This window comes from Musa acuminata, chromosome BXJ3-1 (genome assembly GCF_036884655.1).
Source record: "Musa acuminata AAA Group cultivar baxijiao chromosome BXJ3-1, Cavendish_Baxijiao_AAA, whole genome shotgun sequence".
Classification (NCBI taxonomy): domain Eukaryota; kingdom Viridiplantae; phylum Streptophyta; class Magnoliopsida; order Zingiberales; family Musaceae; genus Musa; species Musa acuminata.
Window position 1 is genome coordinate 12938507 of NC_088349.1, and position 12187 is coordinate 12950693.

General features: G+C 37.2%; 1 protein-coding gene across 3 annotated transcripts; it reads left to right on the top strand.

Moving 5' to 3' along the window:
• Positions 1-6261: 6261 nt before the first annotated feature.
• LOC103996688 (uncharacterized protein At1g01500-like) lies at positions 6262-10409 on the top strand. 3 transcript variants are annotated; one of them, XM_065134771.1, is made up of 5 exons: positions 6262-6415; positions 7628-7865; positions 8006-8244; positions 8317-8406; positions 9636-10409. In XM_065134771.1, exons 3-5 carry the CDS (start codon positions 8128-8130, stop codon positions 9945-9947), a joined length of 519 nt encoding a protein of 172 aa, XP_064990843.1. In that variant the 5' UTR covers positions 6262-6415; positions 7628-7865; positions 8006-8127; the 3' UTR covers positions 9948-10409. The 3 variants fall into 3 exon arrangements, with proteins under 3 accessions (XP_064990843.1, XP_064990844.1, XP_064990842.1); XM_065134772.1 differs by having other exon boundaries at positions 8320-8406; XM_065134770.1 differs by having other exon boundaries at positions 8006-8406.
• The last annotated feature ends 1778 nt before the right edge of the window (positions 10410-12187 follow it).

Consider the following 12187-nt stretch of genomic DNA (forward strand, 5'->3'; position numbering starts at 1 on the left):
GAATGATACATATGAACATATATATATATATATGATTATTAACCCAAATATTCACCTTTATCATTTATCCCTCTTGAAGATGTACTACAGGTGCTTTCACAAGAGGGACCTGAAGTCCGATGTTTGATTTATTCGACATATTAAGTTTATGCTTCATCGATTGGTGGCATCGGGAGGGCGCTAATGGGGCTCGAGGACATTTGACCTTCATGCATCGAGCAAGCACTAACGAGGTCACGAATATTCAACCTCCATACTCCAATAGGAGTCAAGGACGATCGACCTTCGCACGTCAAGCAAATGCCAATGAGGGTCAAGGACGATTAACCTCCACATGTCGGGCGAACACTAATAGGAGTCATAGATATCGACGAGGGTTGGGGATGCTTGACCTCTGTGTCGGGTAAATGTTGATAAGGTTGCCAATACTTGACCCATATACCTCGAGTGTATTTTTTAAGGGGTTGGGATGACTCAATTTGTACTTTGAGGGCTCTCTTCAAGTGAATCTAGGTTTTTTGACTAGTATACCTTGCACACCTCTTCCTTTGTGTCTTTCTGCTATGGTAGGATTTTCTCATGTGGGTTAGATTTTTTTATTTACGTGTCTTAGGCATATTTCACCTTGTGCCTTTCGTTACAGTAGATTTCTTCTCATGTGAGTCGGGTTTTCTTAACTTATATATCTTAAGCACATTTCTCCTTATGCATCCTGCCATTATAGGTTTTTTCTTATATAAGTTAGGTTTTTCTGACTTATATATCTCGAACATATTTCGTCTTATACCTTATATCGTTGTGAGTTTCTTCTCATATAGATCAGGTTTTCTTAACTCGTGTTTTATGCATATTTTGCTTTATGCCTCCCAATATGATGAGTTTCTTTATACTTTTTGAGGCGGTCTTCGCACATTGAGCATCTTTGGGCCTTTTAAGATATCCTTTGAGGGATTAGAGTTGCCCTTCCTAATGTACTATCATATTATAATTAATTTAAGAGTTAGGGTATTATCTTTATTAATTAGTCTCTCTTCAGATCCGACCCAAAGGGACACTTATCTTTAATATGGGAGGTGAGAGATTGATCCTCACCCTATAAATCTCCCTTACATATGGGGGTATGGTTCATTCTCTCATTTGAGCCTCTATGATCCCCCTTAAGAAATTTTTCTTCTTAGCTTCAATCTTTCTCTCTAAGGTGAGTTGGTCCTTTGTTCTCGTCTGAGCCGAGTCAATCCTTAGGTGTCTCGACCTTCAAGTATGTCAACTCTCCAATACCTTAGTTTTTCACCACCTAGGTTCCAAAGCACTTTTTTTACCTTGGCGGGTTGGGATATCTTTCTTTTTTCATGCAAGCTCCTCCTGATCTCATGATTGCCAAATGGTTAAGGAGGTTAGTGCTCTATCCTTAGACAACTCAAGGGGGGAGAAAGTTTCGACCTCCCCTTCGTCGGGAGAGTTAGTCCTCGTGAACCCAAAGATCCTTTGAGATTTAGAGTCCATTAAAAGCATATATGATAGGGATTTAGTAATGACCCCATAACTCCTAGACCACTTGTGGACCAAGTATTTTATCCCGACCAAGTTCGACCTACAAGTCTCTTGGCCGAGTCATCATCCATATGACTTGATGTTTAGTTTTTTTTGTTTGTCTTATAATGCATTAGAGGTAGGACTTTGCTTTCCGCTCAACTTGATAATTGTGTCTTACCTCTATTGGTGGAGGATATCGCCCTCCTAGATGATCTCAACTCGCAATGCTATCTAAAAGTGTTTCTATACCAATATTACTCTAACCTGTCAACTATTTATCGCCTACCTTCAATTATGCAAGGCAAAAAACAGTTATTACTTGGTTACTCCAGAGGGTTTTAATGTTAATGGTGCCCTTTCCAACTATAAGGGTTGGAATGAGTGCTTCATCTTCATATATATAGTTTGAGATTGAGAGTTCAATCTTACCTAGTCTGCATGCTCTATAGATGATACACTTCTATTCTTGTTGCACGAGGAGATGAATTAAGTGCTTTGATTAAGATATATACTCTATTCTTCTGAGACTGTCAAGAAGATGACGAGGATAAGCTTATCAACACGGATCTTAACTCAACTCCTCGGGGTATGATCTAAACATCCCACTTATCTCGTTTTTTTTGTTTTTGAGAAAATGACATATATAGTCTCACAATGTTGTCTTACTACAAGTATGGATCTTTGAGCTTTTAGGAGAAGGGGAGTTGGTTCCTCTTTAGGCACAACAGTGGCCTCTTCTCCTTCACTCGTTCGTGAGCCATTACTCAAGGTGTCAGCACAAACCTGATCTTATCGCCCTTCTATCGTCGGTCACCCAAGGAAGAAGAAAACTATAAAGAATGTTTCATGACCTCGATCGATCGAGAAGCTTGAGGTGGAGCAAATTCCCAAAGAGAAACTAAACGAGGTGCCTCCTACCCCCAAGGCTCCATCATCTTCAAAGGGTCCGGAAGCTCAAGATCCTCCTTAAAAAGTAGAGAGAGGTAAAGGTCAATGCTTAACCTATGTAAGGGTAAGTCTCCGTTCTTCATGACGCTAAAGATACTTGACTTGTCGAACCCAACTTCAAATGTGTCATTGTAGTCAAGATGGGAGGTTATACAAGAAAGGTAGAAAATATAGAGCAATGCTAAAGCCACACAACAATACTATTGAGAGTCCCTATGCTCTGAGATTGCAAAGTAGATCTACCGCTCCCCCTCAAAGGTTTTGCTTAATGTTGGCCCCTTTCAATTTGGCGCTAACTTAGCCCGTGACTCAATTGGGTCATTGACTTTAGTTTTCTAGAGCACCGGGTTCCCTAGTCTAACTCTTCAAGGGTGAATACCTCGATTGTAAAACTTGTCATATCTTTTTTATATCTTAGTATCCTCAAGTGTGTCTCAACTCTAGCTTCATTGATTAGGTTGAGTCTAGCCCACAATCCCTCTTTGCATACTTTAATGTTAAATATTTTTAACTTGAGGTGATGGAAAGAAGATCCCCAGTGGCAAGATAGTCTTGATACCGAAGGCTAGGTAGAATGACGATTCTCCCAATCTAGTCTTAGGTGTCATTTAGGAAGTCTACAGGATACTCGGTAGTTTGTCTACCCAAGTGCCTTTAGCCCCTATGACCCACTTCTTTAGTCCTTAAAGAATGTATCAGTCGATAACCTCAACGAGATTGTTGGTTTGAGGATGAGTAATCGAGCTAAATTTTAGTTGAATTTCACAAGATTAACAAAACTCCTTGAACTTTACATTATTAAACTAAGTCTCGTTGTCAAATATTATAATTTTTGGGATTCTAAAGCGGGTGATAATATTCATCCACATGAACCCCTCGACCTCTACCCACTTCGTGAAGTAATTTACTCTAACAATAAAAAACCTTTGTTGGCTCGAGGCTGGTGGGAAGGGTCCAAGATTATATATCCCCTACTAAGCGAAGGGTCGTATGTAATTGATCGAACTTAATAAGATTATCGGTTAATATTATATCTACATAAATCTTTGGCATCTATCGTACTTTTGAGCATAAGCTATCACATCCTTATGCAATATTGGCTAGTAAAACCATTGTTAAAGTACTTTGAAGAAGAGAGTTCATCCACCAACGTGCTCCTTGTAAATGCCCTAATGCACCTTGGTCAACACACTTTCGACTTTCTAAGGTATCAAGTACCTGAGGAATGATTGATTGAAAGACTTACAATATAAGTGATTATTGATTAAATAATATCATGCTTGCTAATGTTCGACTCATCGGGTTGATGGGGTCCATCATGAGTGTTTCATCTTTTTTGTAGTATATGATCTTATCCATCCAGCTTGAATCTTCCTCAACCATGACCATCTCATGCATGTTTATGTTTCGGGTTAGCAGTATCTCGATTAGCGATTAGCCCTCCTTGTTTGCTCGAGTCGATGTCGATCTAGCGCATAGGCTTGGGCGTTCTCATGAGGAACCTACAATATATTAAATTCGGAGAAGCTAGGAGTTAGTTTCTATACCTCAGCAAGATACTTTGCCATGGTTGCATGTCGGGTCTCAAAATTTTATTTTACAACCAGTTGCAAGCTATTGAAAATCGTTAGGTCGTAAATTTAAAGCTCCCGGGCAAGCCAAAGCCTTGAGAGGAGTGTTTTATATTCGGCTTCATTGTTGGATATCTTGAACTTAAACTAGAGAGCTTGCTCATATACTTGTCAATTAGGGTTTCTAGAACAAGTCTAGCATCACGTCTGAGGTGGTCAAGTTGTCCGTAAACAATGTCTATGTATGTAGTGTGTGTTTATCGACCTTTGACAAAAGATGAGCAAATTCTAAAATGGAATCAGCTAATGCTTGAGCCTTTATACCAATCCTCGGGATATATATGGATGTCGAACTCCTTTAACTCTATTAATCATCTAAGCAATTGACTCAAGACATCAAATCAAGAGAGAACTTATTTGAGGGGTTGATCAATGATCCAAATAGGAGTGAAGCTTTCAAGCTATCAAGACTAATGCAAACACTAGTCTCTCTATTGGGGAGTATTGCTCCTTGAGTCTACTCAAAATGTGATTGACATAATAGATGAGTCTTGGACTCCTGAATTAGCACCGAGCTAATTATAAGGTCAATGGCAACAAGGTAGAGGCTCAAAATGTCACTCAAGGAACAAGAGGTAAGTTGTAATAGTCTTGCTAGGTGCTCCATCATCTTCTCGAATTCATCCTGGCATTCCTCCATCTATAGAAAACCATAAGAATCAAATGAGTGTTCCAACCGACCTATTAGCTGTTAAATCTTTTTTATCGACTAAGATGGGTGTATCTCTAATATGACTTATACTTTCTCAAAGTTGGTGTCTATCCCTCTTTGATGGACAAGAACTCAAATAACTTTTCCAAGTTAACTTCGAAAATGCACTTGGTTAGATTAAGGCATATGTTGAACTATTTCATAACTTGAAACATCTCAAATAAATCTACTATATGTGAGTCAATCATCTTGCTCTTTACTATCATGTCATCCGTATAGGTTTTGATATTTCTCCCGGTTCGATGCTTGAATATCTTGTTGGCTATCCTTTGGTAAGTTGCTCTTATATTTTTAGTTCGAAATGCATGACTCTATAGTAATACATTCCTTTCGGTAATAAAAGAAGTATGCTCTTGATCTTTCAACACTATGCTGATTTGGTTATACCCTTAGAAGGGATATATAAAGGTGAGGAGCTCGTGACCTAAGGCTAATCAATTTAGGAAGGAGATAATTATCCTTTGGGCACGTTTTGATAAGATCGATATAGTAACACGTGTCCTTTAATTTCATTAGATCTTTTAATGAGTGTAACGTTGGCAAGCCATTAGAGGTACTGCACCTTAGTATTAAACCTTACTTCCAATATATTATCTACTTCATCACTAATTATCTGTCAGTGGTTAAGAGCAAATTTATAAGGCCTTTGTTTCACTAGTCGTGTCTCGAGAAAAATATTCAGATGATATTGAGCTACATTGAGGTTGATTCCTAACATATCTTTCGGTGACCATACGAACACTTTGACGTTTTCTTAAAAGAAGTTGATGAGATGCACTTGTTTTGCTTCAAGAAATGTCACCTCAATCTTGATAAGTCAATCAAGTTGGGTATTTTCTAAAGGCACCTTAATTAATAATTTCACCCGCTTGAGTTAGTCATATCTTGGGAGTCTAGTCTTATTTTTATTTAAATTATTAAATTATTGATCTAATTCAATTCTGATTCATAATTCTAGTTCTAAACTAAAATAAAGTAGATCTATTTATCTCTCTATATATTGATTCTAAAATTAATATACCAATCCATACTCTCTCGTTCCATCCTTTATAAAATTACATATACATCCTATAAAATAAATATTTTATATTTATTTTTACAACTTATATTTAGTATATGTATACTTAGTTGAATCTAAAGACTTGTATATACCTCTTATTCAATGTCTAGATGATATTAATAATTCCTAAAAAATTATGATTAAAACAGAGAGAGGCTCAACAACTAAAGAAATAAATATTGATTCTTTATTTTCTCATATTAGTTAATATTAACAACAATTAGACAGAGTTAATTTGAATTATATAATATTAATGGGAGGAATATATGTGAAGAATTCTAATATTTGTATCAGATTTATAAGGATAAATACGTCATTTTAAAACCAACAAGACGCGCCCATCTTTCCAAGTCGCCAAGGAATAAGAGAGCCTGAAATTTCCAACGTGGGCTCTCCTCAATTGGAGACCACAAGCTTTGTAATCCAATCCGTCTCTGGTGTCTCTTTCCCTCTATGATTACGGGAACCGGAAGTAATTGAGAGGAATCGGTGAAGCCGCAGAGACCCCCGTTCGGATCGCAATCCCTCCTGGTGAGTTGTGGTGACAGCATGCTCGCGCATGGACTTTTCTATTGTTGTTCCTTTGGCCTTGATGCATGAGAGAGAGAGAGAGAGAGAAGAGAGAGAGAGAGAGAAGAGAGCAGGAGCGAGAGTAGTGGGAGGCCTTGGGATTTTGTGGGCTGTCGATTGAGGGGAGAAAGGCGACATTTTTATCGTTACTTTATGGTTGTTTTGGCTCGTTTAAGTCGTTCAGGGAAGAAGCTTGGACGTATTCTTTTGATTTCGGTCTTCAAAATAAGATTCTGACAAGGTTAGAATCAAAAGGGGACACCGGGGGGGGGGGATTAGGCTGTGAAGCGGCTTACTTTGGTGCGACGCTCGTCTATTTCCTTATGTTGTCTAAATAACCCAAAAGGTTCTCTTTTTCTTTTCATCTCATTCGGAGAACGGTATGAGCTTGATCTCCTAAGCTGAATAAAATTTGTATTAGAATCTAGTCGAGTCGGTGTTCTTTCTCTTTCCGTTTCTATTTAATTTTATTCTGCCTCCTTGTTCTGGTAATGATTACCTCCTACGAACTGGGTTTGTATGAACCGTCAGGAGGGCAAAAAAATTAGATCTTTTTGAAGTTTGGTGTGTTTATTGTAGATTTCTGTTCCTTCACAATTGTAAGTGGGCTTTTTTTCTGCCTTCTGGTGGTTATTACTCCATTGTTTCCTCCCCCTCTCCCCCCCCCCCCCCCCCCCTCTCTTAAGGACAACTTTTTGTTCAGTTGGCCTAACACAATTAACTTTGGACAATAAAAAAGAAGAAAATATAGTTTTTTCCACCATTTTTTACCATGCAATCTGTGCTGGTCTGTTTTCTCTCTTTAGTTCTCATTGCTAACTTTTGTTTTTTCAAGTGTGTTTCTACTTATTAGATAGCAATGCCAAAGAAAAAAAAGATATTTCTGCATTATCACTTATGATATTAACCATATGATGCTGACATTCTAGTGTAGAATGGTAGAATACTGTATCTTGTTTGATAAGTGTAGACCAGTGTTGCAAGTGATGTTGCTTCTGTTCTTTACAAAAATAGACACAGTTATGAATGATAAATGATTGGTGGACAGTTATAGATGATTAATGTGCAGTTAAATGATTTCCGGTTATCCTATTTTTCTCTCTTGTTTCTTTTTCCTTTGGAAATGCTTCTTTTGAATTGTTGTTTTACTGTTGCTCCAATTGCCCGATGCAGGTGATTAGCTTTTGTTTAACTTGGTTGGATGCAAACCTCTTTGCCGTTTTAGCTCTGTTGCCCAATTATGACACTAACGTGAGAAGGTTTTTCTTGGAGGGTTGTACTCCAAGAAATGGAGAGTTATGATCCTTCCACTATGGACGAGCTATCCAGTTCTGGACGAAAGATCATCCTTCACCCCTTCTATGTCCCGAATTCATCGCCTTAGTTTGATCTGAGGGTATTTTATGTGAAGGTAAGTAACTGTCAGATCGATGAATCAACTCCTGAGCATCTTACTGTTAATCACATTCTACTTACTCCCAACACCATCTTAGAAGTGACCAGTAGAAGAAGTAGCATTTACTCTGATTATGTTTCTTCTTCGCTTCAAAGGGATAGGGTCGATAATAGATCAGAGGAAGCCACATTTGTGAGCACAGATAGGGTCGATAAGAGATTGTCTGCTGCTTGCTGGTGTCCTGGAACTGTGTAACTCTAATGGTTATAGTGGGGAAATGAAGAAACAGAACAAGAAATGGAGCATGAATTGTCTATCTGTAGTCTCAGCCAGTACGAGCTTTCTGAAAAATAAGCAAATTACGAGTGCAGAGATGAATTTGCCTACATTTGAGGTATATGTTGCTGGTTGTTTTTCTGGTGCTCCCATTATTTTGACCAAGACACTTCAGCTTGGTTTCCTCAAGAAGCATCAGGTGAAGGTTATGCTGGATTCCATGCCGGAGGATGACACAACAGAATTGAAGAAAGAAATGGATACTGAGGATGCTTTGCAGGTACCTGTCACTTTCTGCATTTCATATCAATATGAATAACGATAGTGCACTTCAGATTTTCTTAACATTACTTTAGTGGATAGTGTGTTCTAATTTCTGAGTTGTCAGTTGTATATGATTATTATTCAAAGGAATGAAGGATTTTTATAGCACCAATACATGTGAAACCACTTAGACCTACATTATTGATTCACTAGTGCTTTAGTGTCTTTGTTGGTTTGTGCACAGCAAACAATTCATTATTTCCGTAATGTGTATGCTTAGCTTTCTTACCTGCAGTGCTTGATTATTGTAATTGTTATACCAATCATTGGTGAAAGATTCAAAAAATCATGGGAACATGGAAAATCCCAATTCTTGCGCTCTTTGCACCTTTTGTTAATAAATGACATGCTTCTGTTTAATTTGAATATTTATTAGAAATTAAATATCTTAACATTGAAGTATACTGTTTTGAATCACCTGTGATACAACTTAAGGAAAATTTTCAAATTTATTTTTGCTGTTTAAGTATCCAAATTCTTTTTTTTTTCTGCAATTCCTCAAATTTCATTCATTACATTTATCACACTAGCCAGATACAACATTTTAGTAGCAATTGGTAGAAAATTTTAAAAAGGTTAAATTGTGGAGTTAGGGCATTGGTCCAAACTTGTACATTTGAGGAGAAAGTAAAGAGAAAAAGTAGCTAAGATGTATCAGCAATCTTTGGTCCAAATTGTAACTATTCCATGGCATCTTTGTCAGTTGAGGTACTAACAAGTGCTGTAATGTCATTGATGACTCTGGATATAGATTTTGGCAGTCCAGGATCATAGAAGACCAGTCATGTTTTTTGCTGTTTGTGAAATTTCATCATTCACAGTCTAAATTGATGAGTACGTATGATACTATTATTTATGTAAATAGAAATAAATCCAGACTCATGCTGAATCTAGTTCTCGCTGGAAAGAGCTTGTTCTTTAATGTATGATACCTGGATTGACTAATCTTGTTTTTTCTTTCTATGCATGAATGCCAGATATCTTCTTGTTTTCTCTTCTTTCCATGAGTTTGAAGATACATTTTAGTTCTAGGTTTATCTAGATAATTCAGTTGTGTGCTTCCTTAGATTTGTCCATTTGGTAGATTAGAAGTTTCTTCCTTTTTATCCCCCCTACTTTTCTCTATATTTCCTGGTATAATCTTCTTGTAGCCTTATGACTTTCTGCTTGGGATTTTCTTAACAGTTATCAGAAGATCGAGGCCACAAACAAGAAACTGATTTGGACATTGACTATGGCGACATATACATGAGAGCTGAGTTTCTGGAAGAAGACTGTGAACTTTCATGGTTCAATGCTGGAGTGAGAGTAGGCGTGTGGATTGGTCTTGGTATTTGCCTTGGCATTGGAATCAGTGTTGGTTTGTTGGTCTGCACCTATCAAGCCACCACCCGAAACTTCAAGAGGCGGCTCATCCGATGCTGGGACGAAAACTTTCATAGTTGCAGCAGTTATCAGAATCACAATCACCTGTCTCTGTTTAGAACCCTTGTTTGATGAAGCAGGTAACATGTTCTCCTCCATGGTACGCATTCTGCTGTGAATGTGTCCAGAGCAGGTTTTGGTTTCTCACATTGAATAGTCGTGGTGTTTTGCTTGAGAATAGAGGTTTTTTCAGGCATTTGAGATTCTTATGGCAGCATATGCATTCTCCTTCAGCATCAGTCCATGAGACCACACCTCTGCACCACTAGGTAGGAAGTTATATTACATTCTTGTACAGGTCATTTCAATTTTTTTAAGCCATGTCCACCATTATTGCTAGGCAATGGATGCTTTGAAAATAGTCATTTCATCAACTCTTGTAGCAGTATCATCCCTCATTAGAACAAAGTCAAAATGGACCATGTAGCTTTGACTTAAACAAATCCTACCAGGATATGAATCTGATGGGACTCGATCAGGCTTGATGTAGAGCATATTAATTTTATATGGCTGAAACCATTGCATTTTGTCTGATTTGTTCTCTAATCCTTTTCTTGTTTCATTTTTGTTAACTATATACAACTCTGATTATTTGATAAATAAGCAAATCTAGTACACATGGCCTCGATCCAGGATCCGAGGAAGATCATTATATACAATCTACACTTCTATGAATAAAGAGATTGTGTGAATGGATATTAGGAACAATGACATATCTGGGGGATGTTAATACAAACTTGTGTGCAGTTTGTCCACAAGTTCAAGTCTCTACTAAAGATGATTTTATTGGGGCCTTCTTAAAATAATTATGAATACAATGAAACTCTTTACGACCATTAAGTATAGCTTATTCAATTCATCTACTGCTACATTTCTGATTGCTGGTGATTCCTCGTAAAATTGTTGCACTGAATCACATCTAAAAGCTTTGCAGCTTACAGTGAACTAGTTCTCCAAAAATGAGCTAATTGATATCAGGAGAACAGCTCTTTCTGAATAGCCAAGCACTTGTTGGAAAGTGATGATATTCTTGAGTATCCTTTTTGTTCCTCTTATGTCAGAATTATTATCCAGTGTCGAGCAGTTTTAGTTCTGTAGCTGTAATGAGATGTGACAGCTATTCCAATATGTTTCTTTGGTTGATGCTTTTCTATCTATGTGTGCACATTCATGGTGAAAATAAATGATCAAACACACATGGAAAACAAAGTTTTAGGCAGAAAGTGTTCATTCAGTTTCTGAGGATGAGAATTTCTATGTTTGAAGTCATTTCTTTTCCTTTTTGTCCTAAGAATAAACTATTCAAGTCATAGAGTTTATAATATGCTGCTGAGATGCCTCTTTTATGTTGCATTGATGATGGTGCTTGTCATACAACCATTGTCTGCAAAAAAATAGAGCAATATATTGTCATAGAGTTTTATATTGTTTTAAGAAAAAAGAGCAATAAAAATTGCACAACTGGTATGCAAATAAGACAATTATCAGAATCTTAAGTTTAAACTATCTATAAATTAGTTGTAGGTGATATTTATGATATCATTTTAGAATTAAACATTATTCTAGAAGGATTTCAATCTCTTTTTGCATATTTTATGGAGCAAATGCAAACTAAAAAGTAAAATATGATTAAAATTTTAAAACTATTAAATATTTATGAGAACACTAATAGAAGCTATATTTATTGTTAAAGTAAGATTCAGTGTACATTAGTGAAGATACAAAGCTATAAGTTACATTTATAAAACAATAGCTAAAATTTCATAACTTCAACTTTGAACCATTTATAATGCCACATATTTATTTTTTAAATATTTTTTAAATGTTAGTGGAGTTGGAGATGATCGCACCCTCGCTCATCTTTGGAACTCCTCTTACCACACGCTAATAGTGGTAGACGAGAGGCAAAGCCAATAGGGTGAGGGTGAGCATAGACGAGAGTGAGGGGTACGTTGCTAAGGCTCTCCTTCGTTCCCTTGTTGATCTTTGTGAAGGGGTAGCAACTAAGGTTGAGTCTAAGGCAGATGCATCAACAATAACAATGACCTCCTTCGTTCCATTGTTGTTCTTTGTGAAGGGGTAGCAACTAAGGTTGAGTCTAAGGCAGATGCATCAACAATAACAATGACATCAACACACTATTAGGTGATGTTGATATCGTTAACGAGCGACAACAAGTCATCGTGGATGATGAGAGAGGAAGAAAGGAGTAGAGGTAAGAGTAATGAAAAAAAATATGAAAAGATCAAGGAAAGATGGAAGAAGAGGTGAGGGCAGAGGAAAAGGAGAGGGATGCTAGGGCGATGAGAATG